The sequence below is a fragment of the Sardina pilchardus genome, chromosome 22, assembly GCF_963854185.1.
Source record: "Sardina pilchardus chromosome 22, fSarPil1.1, whole genome shotgun sequence".
Taxonomy (NCBI): Eukaryota; Metazoa; Chordata; class Actinopteri; order Clupeiformes; family Clupeidae; genus Sardina; species Sardina pilchardus.
This window is the reverse complement of record NC_085015.1, coordinates 23,759,657-23,785,887: the sequence shown is the minus strand read 5'-3', so window position 1 is coordinate 23,785,887 and position 26,231 is coordinate 23,759,657. Positions and strand designations below refer to the sequence as shown.

General features: G+C 40.5%; 3 protein-coding genes and 1 long non-coding RNA gene across 4 annotated transcripts; 3 read left to right on the top strand and 1 right to left on the bottom strand.

Annotated features, from left to right (window-relative positions):
• The first annotated feature begins 416 nt into the window (after positions 1 to 416).
• LOC134070617 (uncharacterized) lies at positions 417 to 2,361 on the top strand. Its single transcript, XR_009936941.1, has 4 exons — positions 417 to 460; positions 656 to 820; positions 1,766 to 2,065; positions 2,175 to 2,361. It is a non-coding gene; the product is annotated as an uncharacterized LOC134070617 (long non-coding RNA).
• Positions 2,362 to 4,276: 1,915 nt separating this feature from the next.
• On the bottom strand, positions 4,277 to 11,911 carry snx11 (sorting nexin 11). The gene is made up of 7 exons (XM_062526433.1): positions 11,566 to 11,911; positions 10,513 to 10,552; positions 9,712 to 9,798; positions 8,391 to 8,491; positions 8,094 to 8,192; positions 7,513 to 7,737; positions 4,277 to 7,345 (listed from the first exon to the last, which is right to left on the bottom strand). The coding sequence occupies exons 2-7, from the start codon at positions 10,534 to 10,536 to the stop codon at positions 6,118 to 6,120; spliced, it is 1,764 nt and encodes a 587-aa protein (XP_062382417.1). The 5' UTR covers positions 10,537 to 10,552; positions 11,566 to 11,911; the 3' UTR covers positions 4,277 to 6,117.
• A 954-nt stretch (positions 11,912 to 12,865) lies between these two features.
• On the top strand, positions 12,866 to 17,803 carry si:dkey-220f10.4 (tubby protein homolog). The gene is made up of 12 exons (XM_062527047.1): positions 12,866 to 13,073; positions 13,438 to 13,594; positions 13,913 to 14,140; positions 14,269 to 14,391; positions 14,509 to 14,646; positions 14,800 to 14,963; positions 15,243 to 15,401; positions 15,840 to 15,952; positions 16,056 to 16,170; positions 16,359 to 16,457; positions 16,597 to 16,768; positions 16,878 to 17,803. Exons 1-12 carry the CDS (start codon positions 13,032 to 13,034, stop codon positions 17,009 to 17,011), a joined length of 1,644 nt encoding a protein of 547 aa, XP_062383031.1. The 5' UTR covers positions 12,866 to 13,031; the 3' UTR covers positions 17,012 to 17,803.
• Positions 17,804 to 18,263: 460 nt separating this feature from the next.
• On the top strand, positions 18,264 to 24,091 carry stx4 (syntaxin 4). The gene is made up of 11 exons (XM_062527046.1): positions 18,264 to 18,463; positions 19,054 to 19,158; positions 19,534 to 19,633; positions 19,933 to 20,007; positions 20,171 to 20,241; positions 20,388 to 20,496; positions 20,680 to 20,753; positions 21,718 to 21,855; positions 22,130 to 22,240; positions 22,355 to 22,438; positions 22,570 to 24,091. The coding sequence occupies exons 1-10, from the start codon at positions 18,434 to 18,436 to the stop codon at positions 22,433 to 22,435; spliced, it is 894 nt and encodes a 297-aa protein (XP_062383030.1). The 5' UTR covers positions 18,264 to 18,433; the 3' UTR covers positions 22,436 to 22,438; positions 22,570 to 24,091.
• Positions 24,092 to 26,231: the final 2,140 nt, after the last annotated feature.

The following is a 26,231-nucleotide window of genomic DNA, read 5'->3' as shown; positions in this document are numbered from 1 at the left end:
TTTGTTGTCTGGTTTGCTACAGAAAATCAGAGAGTGAAAAGGCAGTATGGACAGCACAGCCATGATTGGCGAGGAGGACTCATTTCATCAATGTTTGTAGAGTTGGAGAGTTTGTCATGAGATGATGCATCTCTTTAAAAAAAATTTTTTTTTAAATGTGACGTATATTGTGTTTGGATCATTCTATCATGTATCTTGTATTCTCTGTTTCCTCTCATTTGGTTGCAATTGATTAATTATTGATTAACAATTGATTAATTAAGAATATGGGAAGTCAATACTAAGGTGAGTAGTAGCCTATTCATGGGTTTCATCAGGTCCCTTTCCACAGGTGTATAAAATCAAGCACCTTGATTGTCAATGCAGACTGCATGGTGCTTGATTAATACACCTGTGGAAAGGGACCTGATGAAACCCATGAATACTGTATCTAGCTATAAGGACATTATGTTACACTAAGGTAAGTATTGGACTCACAGACATAATCTTACAGGACTAAGAGCACAGGACAGAGAGCTGGACTTGTGGAGCCTGACTGAAAAGTATACGTGGCCAGCCCTTTTGAGCTGAGTCAAGCTCCTCTCAGCTGAGCCAAGGGCCCAGCTCTTTTGTGGGGTATATTTACCAGCTAAGAATATCTCATTTCACTCTGCAGCTGTCTCAGGGCTAAGTCCACAACACTATCAGGTCTCGTGACGGACAGTGAGGTTATAGTGCTGAGGCTGCAAAACGGCACGGAAGCTCACGTTCCTCTTTCCTGAAACCACGTCGGCCTCATCAGACCTCCTTGACAAGAAAGATAGTCTCCTACTGTTTACTGGTATGTTTGTGGATGATTTATTCAGGCCATTTGTTACTTTTGTCATGAAACATACACCTCAAAGATAGTAGCCAATGGGTCATGTGCTGCAGGGATCTATCAGTGCTGGTATGAATGATATGAAGGGGTCAAAACACCCCTCTGGCTCCCCTTAAAGTGATAGAGGCAAAGCTCTGCAGGGCTACTCTATCTTTTTAAAAAATATATAAGTGCCACATTCTATTAGCCAAACATTTCATCATTATGACTATATATTTTCCCCAGAATTTACAAATGTTGACATCTATGGCAAGTGGCAACATAGCCATATTCAGTGTGCTAGAACTTTCTTTTCACTTGAGACTATGATAACACTTGCCAGCTGGCAGTAGATGGAACATACTGGGGCAAGGGTGGCTGAGGTCTTTAATTATTTTTGTGGGCTTCACTGATGCTGTGGTGTTCAAGTCCTGGATGGAGGGGAGCTCCCATTTACTGATGCCGTTGACTGTCCTGACAACTCTCTGCAGCATTTTGCGGCTGTTGGAAGCAGCACCCTCAAAATCATGCAGATATGCCACCAGTCAGACATGCCACACCTGAGGTGGAAGAGGGGTTGTAGAGTACCAACAAAATCCTATTAGCATTACACAAAGACAAGTCCAGATATAATGTTAGTCATGCACAGACATACTTAAAAAGATGCAAATAATTCAGCCCAGCAAGAAATCTAGAATGTGTCTCCAGGAGCTAATGGTCTTTGGGAGCAGAAGTGCCAGCTTGCTGGGAGTATTGGGCCTTTTCTGGGGCAGTGGCAGAGAAGCTGAAGTGATTAAAACATGCTAAAAACCTTCTCATGGCCTCAGCATATCAAAGTTATATTCCTGCAGTATTGCAATGATATTAATGATATTAAATAATAATTTTGAAAGTATTTTGAGCAGTAATGAACTGCGTTCTTTCCAGACGGAAGCACAGCCAAACAACATAAGATGACGGCTATCGTGAACCCACGGTGGCCTAATGGCCTGGAAAGATTCCAGCCAACACCACAAGTGGCGGCCTGAGACATGAGAGTTGACATGCAGACTGTAAGTGGAAGGTTGATGTAAATGTTTATGTGTCTGTGGTCTGTTGTGTCTGTGGTCTGTCAGTGGTCTGGACATCTTCCCCACCCTCCTTTCACTCGCTGGTGTAGATCCGCCCAAAGACAGGAAAATCGATATGCTGGACATTCTGCCGGGAAAGACAGACACAGGTCGAAAGGTAGGGTTGATGTTAATCAGAAGTCCGAGACACTTGTCATGTAATTGTATTTCCCATGTTTTTTACTCCATGTGGTATCGCTGAAGCCTCTATGTTTCTCTGTCTGCAGAGCGTCTTCTCATCCAAACAGTGTTGCTGTGGACAAACCTGGAGAGCTACAGTTTACAGTGAAATCATATGCCAGCCTCTCTTAGGGTCGTGGTGGTGTTTTCTTTTAAATGAGCCATTATTGAATTCCCTCACAATACTTTTTAACATTATCACGGCTCCCAAAGTTTTTGTGCTACCTCCTTACTTTTAACATTCAACAATCACACTCTATTATCCACAATAGTATGTATACTTGTCAACACTCTAGGGACCATTTAATACTATTGGTATTGTTATAAACAGGACACTAACCTCCACCATCATCAAACCTTATTTGAAAATCCAATGCTGCATGGTGCAGTCCACCTTACCGTGATCACAGAATTAATAGTTTACCCACCTCTTATTTTACCACTAGACCCCTGGTACCTGACGAGCTGCTAGGGGCGTCTAGATTTCTAGGCTATGGTACCTCACAATAATTTGACATTACCTGGCATTACACACAATACACCCACATTTTTTATGAGTTTTGTTTTCTCTCACACTACTTTCACTTCCAGGAGGTAGTATCATGCAGAAGTACCACAATGTAATGTGCTTTGCTCCTGATGGTCTGTTGTGAGGGAAGTGTATGAATTGATGTTAAGGTCCGTGTAAGGTCATTAACGATTGTCTGTGGAGGGTCAAAGGTGATGAGGGGATCAGTGTTGTGGTATTGTACATCTGGCTTTGTGGAACTAAACAGCCATAAGTATTTCCACAGTTGGACTATTCACACTTAGCATAAATATGTGACTTCTCCGTAAAGATGTTTTATGAAGAGCACCACTCTCTGGCAGGACACAGGGGTATTCGAGGAACAAATTGTCTGCTTAACCTTGCTCTCTGGGTTGATTTACCCTCAGATGGGAAACTCGGGAGAATTCGGTTCCAATACAGCTGATCTGGGGTATCATTATTCATTTTTAATAACTGGCCACTATTATCAGTTTGCTGTTAATGAGTTTCAAAGCAATAGATTCATTTGGAAATCTCTCAATAGGCTATTGAATACTGCTGGAAAAAGTGGTGATATATTCGGCTATTGAACACATTTAGATTTCAGGAATGACTGAAACTGTGATACAGTGACACTCTACTCTCCATAAGAGCATAGTCTGGGGGTTGCTTTTCCCCCCGTCCCTCTCCTCATGTTATGCTGTATTTTTCTTCCTCTGCCCACCTTCCTGTTCTGTCTACCCCCCTTGTCATATTGTATATTTATGGACAGGTTGGTGCTCAATTTCGTTGTACTTGTGCAATGACAATAAAGGTTTACTTACTTAGTATGTGGAAGTGATGCAGTGAGATGTTGTGGTAGAGTGTGTACCATGGAGGAAGTGCAAAAAGTGAACAATGCAAAGATATCATCAAAGCTGAAAAATCATCATCGCTCTTTACCCTGGACACAATTGCATCAGTTCAAGTGAAAAGCCCAGCTTAGCCCACACTTCATCATCCACTCTTCCCATCACTCCTGTATCCTACCCTTGACTGCTGAATAATGAGCTACATCCAGCATTTGCACTTTGCTACTGTAGGGTTCCAGGGCAGAGATAAAAATGGCAAAGACCTATTTCCACAGCAATGTTCACTAGCTTCTGATCGCTGACAGGACAGCAAATACATTAAGTCATCTTTAATGCTCTGTGATCAACAGCTAAGAGACCTAACCAGTTTCAAATATAAATCTAGAGGTCACAAATCCCAAATGGCAGAACGTCACTGTTCTGTCATTCCTCTTTGTGCTTCATACTGAGGATGCTCTGTTATTTGCTCCACCTAGAGGCATGGCCATGTGAATGCTAGTTTGGAATTGGGGATATTCAGTGTCATGCTAATGAATGTGAAATACAGTAATTCAACGCTTATCTAAAAACGTAGGCACAAATCTGATTTAAATTCTGCGTTATAAGTGGTAGATTACATAAAATTATTCTCTCATTGCATAAATATTTCAGTAAAATGTTGCTGTTAGAAAATGTGACAAACTGAGGAGCAAATACACTAATATATACCTGCATTCAAAAACTGCAACACTTCCAAATCAATTGACACTCGAAGAATGACATTTTTTCAGTGAACTTTTTATTTATCAAGATAAAATACAACCTTTGCAAGAAAAACCAAACAAAGTTCCCTTGTCCAAGCCAACAACAGGTTGGCACATTTGGCCCTTACACATCCTTGTTCATTAGAAGCAGTGACAGCGACACATATACATCACAAATGACAATTAAAATATAATCTAATTTAAAAGCGTTTAAAATACAGTCATAACTCTTTTCAATAAACTCTTGAAAAATTACATAAAAATAAACAACTGACAAAAAAGAATTAAACTCAAGCTAAAGAAATCTGTCCTAAAAACATTTTGTCAAACATATTCCTGTATACATAATGAGACTAAATAAAAAGGGGGAGGAATTTCACTGCCAGATGCCAATGACTTAAAATGGAATGTAGCAGCAAACTGACAGACTAAATTCTCCACTAAGTAGTGTTGGCATCACAAAACCACTGTCAAATCGAAGTAGGAAAGATAGGCCAGGTCAGGCTTTGTACTCGAAGAATATGAAAGCAGCCCACATATGGACTGTGGTTAAGGGAATAGTTTGTCAAAAAAATATGACAACAATTGTCTCACACTCATGATCAAAATATTTTTGGTATGCACATTTTGCACCATCAGATGTGCGCCAGCTAACTTGGCAAAAAATAGTGAGATGTTGAACAATGGATTCTGAGGCCGAGTGCTACCTAACAGGCTGTTAGCTGTAAAAAAAAATGTGCAACAAAATTACATGGCTTGGTTTCATTTTGTTCATAACATACTTTCATTATACACTTCATGACACTCCTTTATTTTGCCAATAACTTAAGTATAACTATGACTTAACTTATCGGCAAGTGAGGAAAATTAACCATAATTTCAGCTTGCATACAGGATAACTTGTTTCCTACAAGTCTTTGCACTACCACTGCAAAATCAAAATCCAAAACTGTATGCCAAACATGGTGATTCAGGTGATTTGCTGTGAGGAAACCTTGCCCATTTGAAGGAATTTCTAAGTGTAAAACAATGTATATGATTTTGCCCTTGACTTACTATATTGGAACGTTCACACGACTAGGTCCCTTGGCTGACATTATCCAAGTCTTGTTTCTTTTCTAAAAAAATCAAATACAGGCCCTCACAAGCATGATATCACACCCTGGAGTAGCATACCATCAACATATGAACCATGCGACGCATCTCCATTGACTTGCATTCAACATGTCATTGATAGTGTCTTATTCCGAGAACTCGCAGACAGTGTAGCATGAATCACATAACCCTAACTTGCATGGCTGGTGCTTCCACTGTGATGTATGCTGGGAAAAAGATGAAGCTAAGTTGCAAAGCTCTGATCATATGCTCCTCATTTGTTCTCAGTATTTATGCACATTACACACATATAACTACCAGGAATTTCACATATAACTGGACTTTATAAAGACCTACATATTCCAAGCTTCACTTTCAATAACCTGTTTTTTATAATCTCTCATATGAGGTATGTCCAGTTCAGTGCTTGTTTCTGTAAACTGCCATGCCACTGTTAATTTCTGATGTGGAAAGGCTTCAAGCAAAAATGAAATTCACTCCCAAGAGACAAGCAAAGTTATGATAGCAGTGCAGCAACAGTGAGATGGGTGCATCTCCTGTAGGTTGAAATTTCCCACAACGCCTGTCTTCACGATCAAATGCATATGACCTTGTAAAGGGAATAAAATGGCTGCACGTATGGGAGAGGCAATCAGCCGCTGAGACTCCTTGAGGAGTGACCATCCATACCATAGTGTTCTGATTAATCTGAAGGCTGACTAACAATCCTTTGGAGTTGCATGACTCACAGTTTTGGGCTCCAGGTGGTTGATTAGACCGACATGTTTTGTTCTTGAATGGCAACTCCATGGGGATCCTCGTCACCGCCTTCCGGCGCACTGAGGTCTGTGTAAGGCAGTTCAATCTGGTCTTGGCAGATTTGACCTTTAAGGTCACAGCCCTCAAGGGTCTCTTCCAAATGTACTCTGTGGTCCTCAGTGCTGTCTGACATCAAGGACTCAATCACATTGGCGCTGATCATCTTTCCCTTGTCACAGTCTGGGGCTTCCTCTGTGGAATCTTCAATGGCACTTGTCACCGAGCCGTCACTGTGGTGCCCGTTGGACATGACGCCATTGGTGTCGTTGCGCTCCTCTTCGCAGTGGTCCAGACTTTGAAGATGGACACTCTGCAAAACCTCGCCAGTGGTTTCCTCCACAGCCTTGTCCACACACACGCTCCCATCTAGATCGGCCTCCATTGCACTTTCCTCCCCAGGAGGGGTTATCTCTACGTCCCTCTCCTGATTTTGGCTTTGATCTTCACTTTCTTCCTCCACTGGTCCATTCTTGACGACGTCTGTTTCACCATCATCCTGCAAACTATCGGTTTCAGCAACATCTCGGTCTTGATTTGACTCAGCGAGGCTCTGTGGCACAACAGGTGCCTCCAAAACAGAATTGTCATTATCAGAAGCGCTATTTAAACAGCTCTCTTCCTGTTGGGAGAGTTCTACATTCGTCGTGTCTTCACTGGCCACCTCCAGTGTGACCGTCTCCACCTCATTTTGCTCTTCCGAGGAACTCCCCTGACCTTCAGCAGTGACCTCAAGTATAGGTGTATCAGAGGTGACCTCTTGATGTTGATCTCTAATGGTCTCCTCAACAAGTTCAACCTGATTTATAAATCTCTCCACTTGGTCAACAGCTTCCAGAGCTGCATCTTCAAAACCTCCACTATCCTGCTGTGCTCCTTCAGTGCTGTTCCCTTCTGCGATAGCATCTTCCTGGTCGACAATTGTCAAGTCAACACTTTGCGGATGAACCTCCACTATGGCTTCCACGTGAATGTCCCCCACAGGAGCTTCGTCCCCATGACTCCCCCCCTCGCTCTGAGCGTCTGCTGTTAGTCCCACCACGTTCCCATCATGAACATCCGCAGTCACAGAGTCAGACACAGCAGCAGCAGCAGTATTAGCAGCAGCACCAGCACTAGCTTCCTCACTGGCTGTGAGAGTGACAGGTGCCCCACACTGAGAGGAAGGCATGTGGGGAGAGGGGCTGCAACAGAAAGAAAGCAACAGAAGTGACTTCCACTGATAATGAAGATTTATACAAAAAGAGTATATATATATATATCGGCAGACATATGAAACTAGTGTATCGAAACTAATAAATCAACAAAATAAGACCAGGTTAGAATTGTTGTCACTGTGATAGAATTGTACCTCTCCATGGATTCATAAGGAACAGGAGTTGGACATTGCTCCTGTGGTTCGCTGTCCTCTTCCTGGACCCAGCCCTGATTGGATGACGCGTAGGTGAGAATGGCATCGGTGACTGTGTATGGAGTGAGGCCCTGAACACAGTCTAGGATATGGCTAACAGGAAGCTGGGTCTGAAGGAACAGGTGGAGCTGGCTGTCTGACAAGCAGACGGTCATGTGCACAACCCTACCAGAAGAAACAATAGGTTTGTTAGTCCATGGAGTGGTTCTCAATGGCAATTTCTGAGATCATATCAAGCATATTGAGCATTTTAATCTGCAGTGTCGGATGTCTAAAGCAATAGCTATTTGCATGTCATTATTTCTTAACTACCATGGTTATCATATCACACAAACGAAATCAAAAGATTATTAATTGCAATGACTATCTCATGAAAAAGTGCAACATATCTGTCACTGTAACTAATATTACATTTATTATCTTATTATCCCTTATGATCACATAAATAAGGAACTAACTTGTCCATTAAATTACATTTATCATCTTGTTATCCTTTATAATCACGTGAATAAGAAACTAACGTGTCCAGGAAGCTCTGGAGGCCCTTCCTTCTCTTCTCAATGAAATCTTCATTAGTAAACGAAAAAAAGTAAGACTTGCTCGGCAGCTCTGGGACAGGCCTATTAAAGCAAAGAAGGACATTCAAAGTTCAGTTTTTGGCCACTTTAGGTACAGTAGGTGTACCAGAACAAAACCATAAAATAAAATGTATTGAGGTGTTTTTCCCCCTTCACAAAAAGTAATACACAGTTGTTTACAATGTCAGGTTAATAGGGTTAAAATGCTTGAGAGCATTTCTGACGGTTCACAGTACTTACACCAAGCCAGCATTCTTCTGCAACTTTTTTCTCAACCACACAAACTCGCTGTAGCGCCGGCGCACACAGGAAGTCTTAGCGGTGAAGGCCTTGCTGTTGGTCTGGAGGGCCAGAGATAAGTAATCACATTCATTATCACAAATCCAAAGCCAGCCACACATGATCAAACAGGTCACCAAGATGAGGACATAGCACTTGAGGGACTAGAGGCCATTCATTTCCAGTGGACCATAACTCAATTTGCCTTCAGTTAGTGTGGAAAAATATGGAAAACCACCAGAAGTGGATAATATTTTAATACTATTTCAGTCGACTACCTTCCAACTTTGGAACAGCAACTGGGAATAGCTTTTAGTTTAAAATGTATATGTGTGTGATTTGACCATTTTAACAGGCAGGCCTACTGTATACTTTAGGGACCCAGATGCTTTTAATCTTCTCTGACTACTGGAAATGGATTTCCAACAAGCACACAGATCACACACTTTGATCAGTGAAGGATCATTAGTGATTAGCATGTGAGCTACAGTGACTACAAGAGCACCACTCTGCACTGTCCAATGACAAACAAAGCAAACAAGCTGGCTTTAAACAATGCTTATTGATGTAATCAGATAAAATCACCTATATCACTGCAATAAGCACATCAACATGGACAGTGGTGGTAATGAATGAGTCAAACAGCTTTTGCCACAACAATGGGATTTCCCTTGAGGGAGAATATACGGTGTTTTTCGGTGAAAAACAAAACCCTGGCAAATGGGCAGAAATTCTGAGGCATTTTACTCTAGGTTGAAACTGTACAATGATCATATTGTTATGGGTCATGTGACCAGTGACAGTTAAGGGCTGCCCATCCTGAGGGCAGTGAGTCATGGCCTTAGTTCAATAAATGCCACTGGTAGCCTACATTTCACCATAACTTGTCTGTGTTAACACAATAAAACATAAGCAAGTTCCACCATCCAACTGCCCCCAGCTTAGTTTTCAGTGGAATTAAGCCTATATTTCATTCTCATAATCAATTTGTCTGGTTCAATCAGGCTTAGGAAAACCACTCCACAGTTTAGTCTCATGGTAATCCTGTACATTTTCCACAGGGACTTTCATAATCGAAGCAATTCATCAACAAATTTCTCAGTCCACCACTCCATTCAAACATCAATATAGCGTACAGAATTATTCACACTGCAGTACTGAAGTCTCACGCTACAGTACCTCACCATCAAACATCTGGGTCATAGTTCATGACCTAATGTGTGTTTTTAATGCTGATGATCACATGGCTAAAATTTAATGTAATCCCTGAGGCAACACTCACATGGAGGAATATCTTGAAGTCCACGTAGGAGTTCCATGAACCCTCGTTTTGAATGCGAGGGTCTTGAACGCGGACAGCAATAAATTCCTGAAAGATAAATTTGTAGATATTGACGTGAGTATGTCAAAAACTGTAGAGCTGCAACTAATGATTATTGTCAAAGTAAATGAACCTGTTGATTATTTTCAGCGAGATATTGTTTTTTGATCGATAAAATGTCAGAAAATTGTTAGAAAAGGTTCATTAGTGTTTCTCATGGCACAGGATTATGTCCTCAAATGCCTCGTTTTGTCCACATGCAAGATATTAATTTACAGTAACTGAGGAGTAACTATAGCAAAATATATGCAAAAGAAGCTGCAGTCAGAGACTTTTGTGGTAATTTCCTAAAATAGTAGGCAATTCATCTGCCTCAAAATCTCAAATACACCCCTTGTTACAACTGAAACTACCTGGGAAATAAACAAGTGTTTATCTGCATCTTGACAGGTTTCAAAGCTTAGCCTCTAATAACAAAACCTGATTTACCACTATTTAGCAGCACTTTTCAGTGTGGGGATTAGCTTATAAGTGATCTAGCTCTAATCTTGAGATTTGGCAGTGTATTACTCTCACAATAGTACAATGTCATCAGAAGTCATATAATCATCTTAAACAGTCTACAAGGTAGTTGTGCTATTACACAATCAATATTCAACAGTACGAAAAATATTAAGAATAATGTAGATCTGCGTTCAATTAGAGACAATAACATATTTTCATCAGGATAAAACCGAAAAGGATGAAAAGGTTGACTCTTACATCTTGGTCCTGACTTTTGATCATCCTACCAGAACAGCATCTGTGGAACAAAAAGGGGAAAAACATGAACAGTGTCAATAACATTTGGGTTTCAGTCATACAGATCACCAGAACATGACTCAGGACTCATGACAATAACCACAAACTTTGCCATATTTGGTTAAGCATTGTTTTGAAACGTCAAGGCCATGGTAAACTCAAATATCACCCCTTGCCCCCAGCACAGTTGGATCAACCTTACAAAAAATACCTGCATGTTTGTCTTCTAACCTCACGGTTCCATAGAACAAAAAAAGTGAGGAACTGAGCATAAAAAGCCAGTGATTCTATCTGACTTCTTTTTCTCTCGGCTTCTATGCATGGGTACATTTCTCTTCAGTGTCAGGGAAACTGATGACCGCAGGAGAGGGGAGCACAGCAGCTCAGCAGCTTTTCTGACCTTTGACAACAGAAATTGTTCCTTCCTCTGCCACTGTTCCACTAACATAACCTCCTACCTTCGTCCTAACAATGCATACACGAGCATATTTAGGCCGGCTGTTTATGCCCTGACAATGATTAAGCTTATTTCTCGTGACGGATGACGAAACATAGAACATATGGATGCCAATCTACGCTGGACATGAAAACATAATAACTGTTTTCGACAGACTTGTGGTGGTGGTTTCGTAAAGAAAGCAACCATGGTGAAAGTGTTTAAAAAAAACGTCCCAAGATGTAAATATGAACACTATTTTCATTTCATTGTGATGGACTACCATTTAACAACAGAACATTAACAAAAGGTAGTTTAATTTAACATTCAACGTCAAAACCCCACGAGTAAATAGGTCTATCTGTCATCACAACAATAGAACACTGTGTTCTCAAATGGATACATTTTTTGTTACAATATCCGTTCATTACTCAAGTGCTATAAGTGTAGAATTAGGGAACAAGCTGGCACATAGAGGGCCTCAGACTTTCTCCCTCAGAGTCAGGGGGAAAACAATGGCCAATAGCGCGGTATGTTCAATATGTTTAATATGTTCATACATGCAAGGAGATACTCACTTTCCTTTATTTAGGTATTCTGGTATATTCCTTTATAAGGTGCAAAACCTTAGAAAGATCCGTTCTTCAGAGCGGGAGGGCAAGATGAAGCGACTATGACTTGTTATTCTTTCGTCCAGTGAAGGAGGAGGATGAGTCGACAAACTGTTTGACAAGAGCTGATGCCATGATCCATTCGCCTCGGGGTTCAGAGTAAACAACAAACGGCCAGACAGTTGCGCACATGGACCGTTTAAGTTTATCACCACAACGCAAATTCTTAATTGAACCGCAATTTGTTGAAGATTCACTCAAACATAGCATGTTAAACCAGATACCATGTAGCCTGTATTGGGACTCTTCTTCCTCTTTTCTTTGCTTAGTCAACAGTGGTCTGGTATAGATAGAGGCTGTATACCGCCATCTACTGTGCCGGTTGTGTGGAACGCAAGCCTACAAAAATGCCCTGCCCACTATCAAGCAGCCTACTCGCCATTTAAAGCAACACAATTGTAGATCCTTTTCCTTTAAATAGCCCAATGGCTTTCAATTCATCTTGAGGCTAATCAACCCAATACACTGAATGGAGTCTCCGACAATGCCAATGTGCGCCCGGAATGCCTGGTAATGCACTATTGCCATTGTGAGTAGGAGCTTGGCCCGTTTCATTAGATTCTAGATTTAGATTAATCGCCTGCTCTTGGCAGTGGCACTGCATGTTTACCCAGTTTGTCGAAAATGGATGAAATGGAAATTCCTACACTGTGGTATTTCAAACACACTCTTGAAGACGTACACACACACACAACACAGGTAAACTTAATAAAGGTAGTCTAGTTAACACCAATTCACCATTGGTGTTGTGTTAAACACAACCAGTTTAAATGGCATAACAATAACCAGAACTAAGTGACAGGTATACAATTGGAAAAAGGAAAAGAGGAATTAAGAAATTTGCTTCCACAAAGAGACTAGGCTAGATAATAATAATAATAATATAGCCCTATATATAGGCCTATATTTTAAATATTTGCCTTGCCTACTTATTAATTCACATTCTGAACATGAGTTATTAATCATGGCATGCAACAAACTGCGTTTAAATATCCAGAAGGAGAGAACTTGGCAACTTGTACATCTGATGTCACTTGGTCAGTCAGCCGAGTGTGTGTGTGTGTGCCCTGCATGCAGCCTTGGAGGAGAACTCGTGAGTATAAGAACATTATCTCCCCTAATCTTCTTTACCTTCTGTTGTGCGCAGGTGGAGACTATAGGGACATCAGATGGAGTGAGAGAGACGCTGAAATGTCCATTTGATTCAACAGCTTCTGTGAAGTGCATCTGTTAGGTGTCTCTTTGGCACGGCCAGTTTCTGTGCCCCAATGCAGACAACTCCATTGATTTCCAGTCAGCAGCTCTTATTGGTCTGTTGTGGACCTCAGTTTCAATAGAAAGGCACTGGGGTTTACCATTTGTTTTCCACAGCCATGGAGGACCCAGATCACCGTCAGCAAAAGCTGGATAATCAGGTAAGAGTCCTAATGATAATTTCTTTCAGCATGTACTGACTAAAATGAGATAGCTCTGAGTGAAAATAGAGCTGTTCTTTTAGGCTACATGAATGCTAACTTGTTTTCATGGGTTAACACTAGTCAATGTGTAATGACATGAATGCAATTAAATGAATGTAATATCATTGTACCACAGGAAGTGCAGTCAGTCAAGTTTTAGGCAGTATAGTGAAGCTATATCAGTATATCTCATATATATATCTCATAAGTTATGCCTAGAATGCCTATTTAATCTGCTTGACCAGTTCAGAATTGACATGCTCTTTTATATAAGATTTCAGGTACTTTATTGTCATCATTACTGCTTTATTGTTTCTCTTAGCGAAGCTTGCTGATCAAAAAACAACAGAAAAAGAGGTCAGACATCCAGATGGTCACAGCCAATCTTGACGCTAAACCCAAGAACCGTCGACAGAAAGCTGGAAGCGATGACACGGCCCTGTTAATCGAGCCATCTCCAAGCAACACATCCTTGAATGGTCAGTACAAAAACTATCATCTGAAAGAACACAAGGGTTCAGTTTAATCTTAGATTAGGCTATCCCTCATTTACAATATTGTTACAGCTAAGACATTGATATTGTCTACGGACTTATAATTCAGCACAGTGCAATAAGTGCTTTGGAAAGTATCGTCATAAGGTCTTAGTGGCTGTAGCATTTCACAGACAACACACTTCACAACACTAATTTCCCTCCCATTTGCATTGACATTTTTTTCTTAATTTACCCTTCCATAACAACATTGGTTGCCCCTGGCAACAGTGAATAACAGTCTAACTGTGTCTTGATTGCCAGACTCTCCAGCTGAGCAGCCTCTTGATGGCATGCTCGAAGAGATCAGCCTGGGAGAACACAACATGTCCAACCAGACAAACAGGGCCGTCTATGAGGACACCCCACCAGCCATTCCCATCATCACCAAGACCCTCGCCTTGGACATTGAGAGCCAATGCATCCTGGAACCAGGGAGCCAAGCAGAGAAGAAAACCAAAAAGAAAGGAGTAAAAAAGGCACAAGGAAAATGTGAGGATCTTTTACCATAATTATGCCACATAATCTGCTAGATGAATACAATAAAATCATGTAGAAAATTATTCAATAATAGCTCATTTTCCTCTGTTAACATCCAAATATGTGTGTGGATGATGTAGTGGAGAAAAATGATGCAGAGAATGGAGAGAAGAAGGAAAAGAAAGAGAAGAAACCAGCAAAGAAGAAAGACAAGAAAAATGAAAATAAACTGAAGGCAAAGCAGAATGAGGAGGAGGAACAAAGTAAGTGAAAAATATTACACTGACAATGTGTTATGTATATTGTTCTTTTGAAAACCATTGGTCACCAATATTAAAGTAGATTAAGACGATTTCTTAATCATAATGTCTATCCTATAGCGTCGATTCAGATAGACTCAGTGACAGAGTTCCAGATAGGCAATGAAAGGATATCTGGATCAGAAGCAGAAGATGAGAAGAAAGACTGGTCCAAGAGCCCTGTCCCTCCCACTCCCAAGAAAAAGCAAGTGATAAAGGGTAAGTTACCCATGGCACCTTAATTCAAACAGGGCATAGCATGTTTGGATTCATACTGCAATCCACTTCTACACTAAACTATTTGTATTATTTATTGTACTCGCCAAATGACATGGCTAACAATAACATGCTTTTGTTATCGTTGCCCCAAAGAACATTTACAGTTGAGCGACAATGAAGAAGACGAAGAGTTGGAGATTGTGAAATCCCCTAAACTGTCCAAAAAGAAGGAAAAGAGAGACAAGATCAATCACAGCATTGCTTCTCTCAATTCCAACTACAGGGAGTCTTCTTCTGAGACTGAATCTACTGGAAGAGTAAGCCCATAAATGAAGCGTTTCCATTTTTATGTGATCAAAGGATTATTTTTGTTTTGTTTAGTTGTGTTTCTCCAACTGGGTTTCATGTGAATTAACCTGTTGAAACTTCCAAATAGCCTGCCTGCCTATTATTTTGCACTGACTCAGCTAACTGAAGTGGTCTCTCGTGTAAATTCTGCATGATAGTCATAAAAAAGATGCCACCACAGAAATATATATTTTATATGACTCTGCGTAACCGAGAATATCTCTAACCATTACCCATTCCTCTGCCAGTCATCCCCACTGTCTGTGGAAGACCTGGAGCAGTTTGCCTTGCGACCTGCTCCGAGGGACATGACCATCCAGTGCAGAATCACCAGAGACAGGAGAGGTGTGGAGAAGGGAATCTACCCCACCTACTACCTGCACATGGAGAAGGAGGATGGCAAAAGGGTGAGGAGAGAGGCCAGGTGTTAGGAGACATTCAATAACAATATGAACGTGTCAAAATAATAGAACATGTTATAGTACATTTTGTCCTAATCCAGGGGTGTCCTGACTTGTTTTGACAGAGGCCAAATTAGATTTTGTGAAAGAATCTGAGTGGCAGTAGTTTGACATGGTCTTTGCATTTTCTTTAATCTTAAGTGTAACAGTACTAGTGACTAGGCCAACAGGCGAATGTGTTTGCATGACAATACACTCTAATACTAATTAGCCATGATTCATTAGTTTACATTAAATCCATATGCCTCTGATTGTTAACTCCTGGATTAACCCCATCCTGGAACCTTTCAGAAATAGGGTGAATTGTACCAAAGCAACAGGCTGTCTCATCATATTATGGTAATGTGGGACTGGACATGCCTGTTCTGATCTATTGTTGTTCAGGTGTTCCTGATGGCTGGAAGGAAGAGGAAGAGAAGCAAAACATCAAACTACCTCATCTCAATTGACCCTACTGACCTGTCCAGAGACAAAGACAGCTTCATTGGCAAATTAAGGTAATTGCAAATGTTTTACAGTCTACAGTATGTCTTTATTTTTTGCCTTTGATTTATTTATCTATGTATTTATTTATTTACATATATTTTAATTTTCCACTAGATCAAATGTCTTGGGCACTCGCTTTACAGTTTATGACAATGGAGTGAATCCAGACAAAAAGCCCTTTGTTCAGGAGTGTGAAAAGCTTCGTCAGGAGCTAGTGGCAATATGTTATGTGAGTCCATATTATGATATTGCGTGAATTCAGTGTAATTATACCACCACCGACACATACACACACACACACTCACACACACACACACACACACACACACACACACACACACACACACACACACACAAAGCCATGTCTATTGATTTCTATGCTGTTTTATATTGATGACAGTTTGTGACCCCTGATAGGAGAAGAATGTTTTAGGGTTCAAAGGCCCAAGGAAAATGACTGTGGTCATCCCAGGGATGAAAGAAAATGATGAGAGAGTCTGCATTCGGCCAAAATCTGTAAGTATGCCTTCCGTCAGTCAAGAGCACATAATAAAACTGTGTGGTCATTATTTGACTATATTTCAGTTTTGCTGTTTTCAGTTATTTCCATTAACTTTGCGTTGTCGCTCTCCATCCATACTTGGTGGTTTCTCAGGAGCTGGAGACTCTGCTCACCCGCCATGAGAATAGCAACACGGAGAACCTGGTGACCCTGATCAACAAGTCCCCCAGCTGGAACGAACAATCTCAGTCATACGTCCTCAACTTCCACGGGAGGGTTACTCAGGCTTCTGTCAAAAACTTTCAGATCGTTCACCCCGATAACGGTGAGGGAGAACTCAACCTGGTGTAATATCCCTACAACAATCTCTCACTGTACTATTACTCAATGCTATACACTGTATAACATTTGATTTTTAATTGTTTCATTCACAGTGGACTACATTGTCATGCAATTTGGGAGAGTGGCCGAAGATGTATTCTCAATGGACTACAGTTTCCCTATGTGCGCATTACAGGCCTTTGCCATTACTCTGTCTTCCTTTGATGGGAAGTTAGCTTGTGAGTGAATTGAGCATTGTATAGTGATAAGAATTCACTACATCAGTGTTTCCCAACCTTTTTTCCTTGAAGGCCCCCTTGCCTGTGTCTAAGACAAGCCAGGGCCCCCTACCCGAACTCCTACCCGCATACACACACAAGACATTGTTTTATTCAACCATCGGGATCCGAGGATGAATTACCAATGCCTAGCCTAGACCTGAGGGTTGGTTACGCAAGTTCAGAGGTCAGAGGTAATAAATAGCTACATTAATTTAAATGTGGAACAAAAATATATTTTAATTTGTATTATACAGAGTTTAGATTATCCAACTGGGTGTGTTACTGGGATTTTATACACATGCACAAATGTATGCACAAATATAATTTTGGTAACCTCACAACCTCAGCCTAGGCAACATTGTGCAGACCCCCTATAATCTCTGGCGTCCCCGGACCCCAGCTTGGGAAGCACTGCACTAAATGGTTTGATTGAAGATGGCTTCGGAAGGGTGCCTCTATGAAAATATTAAATGTTTGTAGAGGATTAGCCATTTTCACTTGTTTTCAATGCACAGCTTTCACACAGAGTATTTTAAAATCTCCTGTAAACTATTATTTATAAAAGAGACTTGAAAGAACTGTCAGTGAATGTTTTGAAACATTCACCCAGCCTTCATGTATTTGTAGGCTACATAGGCTAGTTGTCATTGTGTGGCCAAGCACAACTGAGCTTTTTCCTAAACTTTTTGAGGGCTACATAGCACATAAAAATCTAACAACAAACACTGACAATCGCATGTCATATCAGCATTGGCAGAACTTTGTAATGTATCTGATGATGATAGCTATTTCACTCTGAAATGGGAATGCTGAATAAATGTGAATTGTGTTTAATTAATAGAATTCTGTAATTATTCAGTCGTAGCCTAACTAATCATGTCTCAATCGTATTAGTGACCAATGACTTTGTAAATCGTTGTAACCTTACACTGCTTAATAGCCTATTTCACAAGGTAAACCATGCTACACTTAACAGTAAAACGCCTGCAAATGACAGCAGATTAATGCAGTTTCAAGTCAGTGCAGCAGGTGGCAGTGGCCTTTCAAAAATCATAACAAACGCTGGGGAGGAAAAGTTGAGGTGACGCCACGAGCCAGCTGGTCTGTGTGCGGATGTTACACCATTCTGTGTGTTCCTCATGTGGTCTCTTTGAATGGCGCCAGACTATCCATAGTAGTTGAAGATCTGCCAAATGCGCAGTACGTTTACAGTTTCTACACTCGTGAACAGCGCCCACTAAAAAGGACTAGAAGTGAATGACCGACTTATTACTCTAGCTTTGTGCATGTCATTAAAGTCGTGCGTTTAGTCTGGAATACCAGTTTTACAGACACGTGGCTTTCGCGTTGAACTCAGTATTATATTTAAGAACCGATCGCAAGACAGGATGCGAGACCGAACCAAAGAGTTGGGGATTGTAAGTACTGAAAAGTTTACCAGCCGAATAACTAGCAAGCGCTAATGTTAGCCAACTGTCCTAGCGAGCTAACTTCAGTTGTCCTTCTTGTCAGTACTGTCCCACAGTGGTGCTGTAACATAAATGTAGACCAACTGTCCGTAGGACTGCTCGGCAATTAATCGTATCACTTGATTACGTAAGGAAATAAACTGAAGGGGTGTGAAATGTGATATCTTCATTATAATCACAATGGTTTCCTGAAGTAATGCTGGATGCATGCTACCAACATGAATCGCTAGCTAACTTACCATAGTAGAACGGAAGGTTGGCAGCTCTGTTTTGTAAACATGATACATGGTGGGTGTGTTAGGCCGTTAGAACATTTTGGCAAGTGTTTTACGTGTTTAAAAGTTCTCCTAAAGTGATCACAGTGAGTTCCCTGTTCTATAACAGAAAGTTACGTTCCACATCCGCCCTAAGGCCGCAGAATGCCTGTCATTTCCAGCCGGGAAGGCAATATTGAACCTCCATACTCAGTTAATGGGAGCATGAAGTTTGGACAGATATAACCATGCATAGTGTCTGACAACATTCTATGAAATATCTAGCAAGGTGCAGAGTCCTCAGATGAGGATGAAGAGCACAGGGCGCTAATGATCAAACCAGGATCTGCCGAGAAAGAAGAAAAGGAGAATGAAGCTTTCTTTAAGAAGGTGAGAGTTGACATTGAACTCCCCGGGAGAAAGTAATATGATGCTGTGTAACAGCACAGGCTACTCAAGCAGACAAATGTTTTGTGTTGAGTTATGGTCCCAGTTTGGGGAGAAAATGCCTTTGATGGATGTCAGAAGCATCACTCAGCAATTTAGTTTTTGCTTTTGATACATATGCTCTGTGATTGTGTCAAATGGTAATTGTCAGTGAGTATACAGACATGTTATGCACACATAGTTATTATAAATTTGGGGAGCTAGAAATCAGCAATATTGTTATGATGTTATTATGTAGATCATCAGTTCACATTGAGATGTGAATTCTTTACCTTTTATTCTTGGGACATGACCGTTTGGACTCCTCTGCATTTACAGGTGCAAGAAGTTCGGGAAGGACTTGAGGCTCTGAGGAAGAAGGTTTCAGAACTGGAGACAAAACAGAAGACCATTTTGGGAGTGCCACTGCCAGAAGACAGTCAGTAGTCCAATTGTAGTAATGTTGTGGGTATACAGTAATACCAGGCTAGAATACTAATAAAATACTGGCAGGATGTATTTAAAGGTGCAACAGGTATTTATTTAATGTACGAATGTATTTAGTTTTACACATCTGGATCCTCTAATTGTCAATAAATGCATGTTTCAGTGGATCAGAAGACACAGGAACAATTGTTGATTCTCCTTAATGTGTCATTAATGTAGGTCTAGAGCGGATTCATTTTTTTGAGTGAAATGTGCTCATAAGTAAGACCAATCTGGGTTGTTTTTTTACAGGTATGAAAAAGGAGCTTCAGTTGCTCAGGGACGACATCAAAACACTAGCTGGTCAAATCCACAAGAAGATCAAGAGTAAGTACTGTAAACCAAACTATAACCACATTGCCCATATGGTTACAGATACGTGAGGGATTCTCCCCATGTACTGTGCATACTAAAACATGATATAACTGTGACACAAAGCAGAGAATGAATTATAATTGTAATATAATTTTAATACCATTTTAATTGGTAGGCCTTGAACCCAAGAAAATTGAAGAAGATGGCAGATATGTCCCAGTCAGTCAAAGAATGCAGAAGACACAGGTACTTTCCTTGTGTTTCATTCCATTTCCATTTAAGATTCTGTAGCATTCAATTTAGTAGCTATTTATTCACCAACAATTGTAACTAGGTTTTCCCATATTTATTGTAGTTTTATTCATCATATTCTCTTTTTTTTTCCCCTCAAGCATGTCATCTTGTCCCGGGACTTTGTTGAACTGATGGGTTACTGCAATAATCTTCAGGCTCAATACAGAGATCGGAATGTGGAACGAATAGAACGACAAATGAAAATCAGTTAGTGACATTACTGATATTACTCAACTGTGGAATTGTGGACATCATACTGTAACTGAAAGTACCTTAAATGCCTGTGATTGAAAATGTGTGCTGTAATGATAAAGTACTGTGCTTTTCATTGTTTCACTTTTGCCTCTTCAAAAAAAATTCCTCGAATCAAATTCCTCTTTCTTATTTTAGCCGGCACACCAGTAACACCAGAACAACTTGAGTCTATGATAGAGACCGGACAGACTGATGTTTTCACACAGAATGTGAGTAATCACATGTAAAGTGCTTCAATGTTATTTTTCTAACAGGCTGCATGTTGATGAGTACTCCTCTAGTTTAGGTCACAGCAGAAATTACCTTCCTCCATATCTTCAGTATAAATAGCACTAAAACTTCTATGTTAGTTCCCTTAATAGAGCAGTTTTAATACATCTCCACAATGATTCGGACAGTATGTTCAACCTTGCATTTATGGTGCAAATCAGTTATTATCAGTCTCATAAATTTTTTTATGTTTCTTTAATCTCACACTGGACAGGAACACTTTGGTAAGATTTTCCATAAGTGGCTGTGCCCCATCACTCCCTAGACTTAGAGCTCTTCTGATGACTTGATTTTTATGACATGCTGTGATGGTATTAGACAGATCTGCAACTGCATAGACTCAACAGATCAATAGGCTATTACTAATTTACATTGTGACATGTAGTATTAGGGTTCATCGTTATTCAATTGTTGTCAGACGCTTTGGATGAAATTGAGTGCCCCTACTTCCTGGAATAATCTTTAATGTAATATAAAAATGAACTCTACTTTCCTATAATCAATTCAGATCTGTAATCACAAACCTTCTTCCTATGTCAATTTGGATTTGTTTTAAGTAAATGTCTTTTATTATTATTGTTATTGTTATTTTATTATTAATATTATGTAGATTATCTTACTTACTTTGTTTTATTTATAGGCCTAGATGAAATTGTACCATATCTTTGTTACTTCATTGTTTCTGTAATCTCGGCTTCATTGAAAATGAGGGCTACCCTCAATGAACCTCCGAGAATAAATAAAGGTTGAATGAATGAATGAATGAATGAATGAATGAATGAATGAATGAATGCTAAATAGCATTACCATAGCCATACGTCCCCCCACATGGCTGCCCTCAGTTACCTGCACATTGTTGGATTCAGTGGTTAAGTTTAATTCTCTTTTTGGATTTGCCCACAGATTCTGAACGATGCTCACGCTACCAAGCAGGCACTAAACGAGATTGAGACGCGGCGGGATGAAATCATGAAGTTGGAGAAGAGCATCAAGGACCTTCATGACCTCTTCCAGTATCTCTACATGGAGGTCGAGGCACAGGTGGGCAGCCATTACCATAGTCCTTTATATCCTATTATATGCACACAGACAGTACTGTTCTGGAGATCTACAGTAATAGCTCAGAAAGTGCTGTACAGTAGATTATTATTATATAACCGGGCACAAACATCAGTATGCCTAAAAGCTGCCAATGTAGCAGAATTATTTTGTTTCTTTTGAGAAGATGGGGGAAAAAATGGATGGTTTCATCGGCGAAAGGACTGATTGAGGAGCTTAAATAGAAACTGTCTTGATTTCTGTGTGTGGCATTCAGGGAGAGATGGTGGACCGCATCGAGAACAACATTCTCAACTCCACAAACTACATTGAGAAGGCAGTGACTGACACAGAGAAAGCTGTCGTCTCCCAGCGGAAAGCACGCAAGGTAAAGTGATGGTATATTCCGAAAGGACAATTGAAGTGATTTTGCAATTTGAACATAAATTGCATTGTGTAATTGAGTGTAATGCAATGTTTTTTTTCTCTCTGCTTTTTGTAGAAGAAGATTTGGATTGCACTGTGCCTTTTTATACTCTTGATAGTCATAGCCATCATCATTGCTGTTAGTTTCGCCTCCTAAGATGTAAGTGCTTCAGCTCTATAACCCCCCTGACCTAAACATCATGTGTTGGCTGGGAGATATATTGGTTCATTCTTCTTGTACATTGTAAATGGTCTGTCTTTTCATGCTCTCATTTTTTGTTTGTTTTACAGTACATTCCTCAATTGCACTGTCCATCCCTTGGAATAAGAGGAGACTTTGTCTTACTGATATCATGGACCCTTTTTACTAACAGTTTTTCCATTCAAAACAGACCTGAACACAGGCTTCTCTTTTTAGTTTTGAAGTTTCATGTCATCCTTTTTAACCTTGGATAGTCACGGATGTCCTTCCACCCAACAACCATGAAAAAAAACACTGCTATTAACTGAACCAGATGAAGGCGATGCCTCTGGTTAACAGATTTCACTGCATTTCAAAATTGTGAGGGACACAATGCTCTGAAACCCATGGACTTTCATCAAGGGGGACTATTGGAGAGAGACAAAATCCCAAGAACCTTGATTTTGTGTACTCAGGAAAATCCACAGAAATGAAAATTCTTAAATGCAGTTTGTTTTTTCATACCGATTGCCCGATGAAATACTGTGAGAATGTTCCACTGGCCATCGGTTTTAATCTTGACCCTTACACTAACACGGAACGTGACCTCTGACTAATCTTATTTGGAGGGTGCTGTTGAGAGGAAGGAGAACTGCACAAATCCAGCCGGGTCATGCTTGTACATATGTTATGTAAAGATGTTACTGAGATTCACCTGCTGACGTATACATACCCCTTTAGTTGTGATTTTCATTCATGATCCATGAGATAGACTCTAAAAAGCACTCTGCCAATGAGTGCTTCACCGACTTCCCACCTCTCCAGCCTTTGTCCTATCTATGGGCCTAAATGTTTTGTTTGTTTGTTTTTATATGAGGCAATGCAATGTTAAAGCTTTCAGAACTTGAGTATTAAGCCTTACTAAACAAAAAAAACGTTTGAGGAGAGGCTCAACAATGAGAATGGTGCTCCCCTCTTGTTTCAGCTCAAATCTGTCTCTGGAAGGACAGATGTCACGTTCGCCTGTATGCACTGTGTAGCCTGGTGCCTTGCCCTAGTGCCTTTCCTCCAGCTTGGCTCCTTCGCGCTGTCCACCTGAGGGATGTACTGCGAAGCAAGGTTATTTGCTTATACAGTTAACTCACCTGGGAGTCACGACTGATCTCTAAAGGAACACTGCACTGAGCGTCTTATCGTTTCAAAACTAACGTTGTTTTGATTTCAGCAAATACTCCTGTAGTTATCTGGATGAGTCAATAACCTCGCTTCATAGTGCAGCCCGCTGCTTCCCAGATGTTATCCAATTCTGAGTCGATCTAGAGCTGCTTTTCTGTGACACTTTGCAAAGGTCAAGGAACAGGAGAGTTATTTGTCATTGTTGACACCTCTATATGCCCTATGCTGTCTGAAATAAAGACTTGAGAATAAGGGACCAGAGGTTGGTCATCTGTGGGACAACCCAGTCCTCATGTGGTCACACTTTGGAAATGTGGGTGGGATGTTGAGTGAGGAAAACACATTAATTTTACTCGACTGTCATGTTTTATGCCAAACTTTCAGCCTTCAACTCATTTACTTTTAATGTAGATTTGTTGGGTTTATGTGAAATAAAGATTTTATTGTATACACTGAGTTTGGAGATGATGAATGTTTGATGTCGCCTCGCAGTGTAGTCTAATTTTGTGATGAAGCAAGACTTTGAGGGGCATAGTACCCGTCTATGCACCTGGGGGGAATCCCATATTCCCATTTCAAAGTCCATTAACTTACCTCATTCAACCCAGGAGATAAAGAATGAGTCGCCAGTATTAGGGCACTGAGCTCTAACGACAAACAGACAGCTGTCTAAGCTGAGTCTGGAAGAAATCAAACACTATTTGCCTTTAATTTGGCCAAATAGAAACGTCCTTTGGCAGAGACAGATATGCTATGATTATAAAGAACTATTAGTTAGAAAAATTAGCTGAAGTATGTTCGAATTCGTCACACATTTGGAACACATTTTTAGAAGGCTTTATTTCTCAGCCCATTTTTTAGCACATCAGCAGGAGGCGAATTAAAACCACTCAACTCTTTCTGAAGTTTTTCAGCATGCAGAACAGACTGCTCTCAACAGCAACATTTGGTCTGTAGTTTTTTTTTTTTAAACTCTTAGTACTTGGTGACGTCCTTTTCAGTTGTATATCAGTAAAAACGTCTTTGTTCCCATTGTGCTTTACCATAAAATGTGGATGTTGGTCAAGGTGAAAGTATTGATTCTAGAAATTTAGAAAAAGCGTGCTTTCCCTTTGTTTAGAGGCTGATGGAAACATTTGCTGGGAATTTATATCTGTCACACCTCCACTGGTGCAGCAGAGTTCTCAGGTGGGAGCCATTCTTCACAGATGTTCAGCATGTCAGGATAGTGGGGCAGCAGTCAGGGATCTCTCACCACAGCTGGGTTTAGAGTGACTTGTTTGTTTCCCCAACTCTTGTCACTTCTCCACAGCCACATCCCAAAACTTCTCCTTACTGTTTCTTCGGAGATACAGTTTTAGGACTTTTGTGACCTTTGCTGGTGTGTGTACCCACGCTGAGAAACCCACAAAGCCACAGCATGCAGAAATGGTCACAGCATCTGCTCTACAGCCAAGAAGTCCAATATAATTTTGCTTTCAAATATCTCACTTAATTTTGCTTACAATCTTGTGAGTGAAACGTTCGATATATTAAAAAATAACATATTGCCGAGTCCGACTATTCAACAGTCTTGTGAGCACACTGTAGGCCTACAACGGGTTTACTTGTGATATAGGGTCCGTGTAACGCTTTGCAGTGCTTTGTTCTATTTGCAGAATTCACATGAAAAAATAGAAAATGGGTTCAAAACTTTTATTATCCATATGTCAGACTACTCAGCAAATGGACAATTGATGCTATTTTTAACTTTCGAGTGTGGTTTTTGAAACGGCAAATAATGAATTTGAAACAAAAGTAAAATTGAGTCCATTTTCCAATTTTCCATTTCTGCATCGTGGTTGGACTGCACCAAACGCGCCTAGGGATGTACGGATGGCGCCTCTGGCTTGTTGTAGAGATAGGCTATAAATGATAGGCTACAGATCGAGTTATCAAGTCAAATTCATGCCAAGTGAGCTCGAGACGTAGGCCTATCTACCAGACCGACTGATCATTCCCTCACCTGCGCCCTCGATGGTTAGACTTCACAGACCTTCAGATAGCCTACAGTAACTTGTCACATGCACTTGTTGCAATCTCTGCTGATGGTGTGTGTGTGTGTGTGTGTGTGTGTGTGTTGGGGGGGGGGGGGGGGGGGGGGACGGACGGACGGACGGACGGACATATCGTATACAATACATTTGTTCACGGTTGTTGACGGTTTGAATAAATGTGAGCAACCCTACCCATGAACAAAAACCTCTCCACCAACATGCCTACAGAAGCTGTTAAACAACAAGTTGACAAGAGTAGGCTAAGCCCATTAATAACATCCCATTCTTAACCCAAGCAGACATCGGGTGAAGTGAAACCTCTGGGCCACAACGCAACTCTCCGGTAACCCCCAGCGTTCATGGTTCAGTCCAACCCCAAGCGCAAAAACACAAAGTTAGAATATGAGTCAATGTTTGACTTTCGAACTTCTAAGGAGAAAATCCCAAGAACACTCAATGCAAAAAAATAAAACACGCAACAGTCATCAATTTACCAAGTAGTCTGAAAAATGAATAATTGAAATTTGAAAACATTTTTTCATTTTTTTCATGTGAAATCT

Coding starts and splice junctions, on each gene's coding strand:
- stx4 (XM_062527046.1), top strand. CDS start 18,434: ATGCGAGACCGAACCAAAGAGTTGGGGATT. Junction 20,008..20,170: donor AATCCACAAGAAGATCAAGA/GTAAGTACTGTA, acceptor TTTAATTGGTAG/GCCTTGAACCCAAGAAAATT. Junction 21,856..22,129: donor ACATGGAGGTCGAGGCACAG/GTGGGCAGCCAT, acceptor TGTGGCATTCAG/GGAGAGATGGTGGACCGCAT.
- snx11 (XM_062526433.1), bottom strand. CDS start 10,536: ATGATCAAAAGTCAGGACCAAGAT. Junction 8,193..8,390: donor CAGAAGAATGCTGGCTTGGT/GTAAGTACTGTG, acceptor TTGCTTTAATAG/GCCTGTCCCAGAGCTGCCGA. Junction 7,346..7,512: donor CCTTATGAATCCATGGAGAG/GTACAATTCTAT, acceptor TTTCTGTTGCAG/CCCCTCTCCCCACATGCCTT.
- si:dkey-220f10.4 (XM_062527047.1), top strand. CDS start 13,032: ATGGAGGACCCAGATCACCGTCAGCAAAAGCTGGATAATCAG. Junction 13,595..13,912: donor AAGCAACACATCCTTGAATG/GTCAGTACAAAA, acceptor CTTGATTGCCAG/ACTCTCCAGCTGAGCAGCCT. Junction 15,953..16,055: donor AGCTTCATTGGCAAATTAAG/GTAATTGCAAAT, acceptor ATTTTCCACTAG/ATCAAATGTCTTGGGCACTC.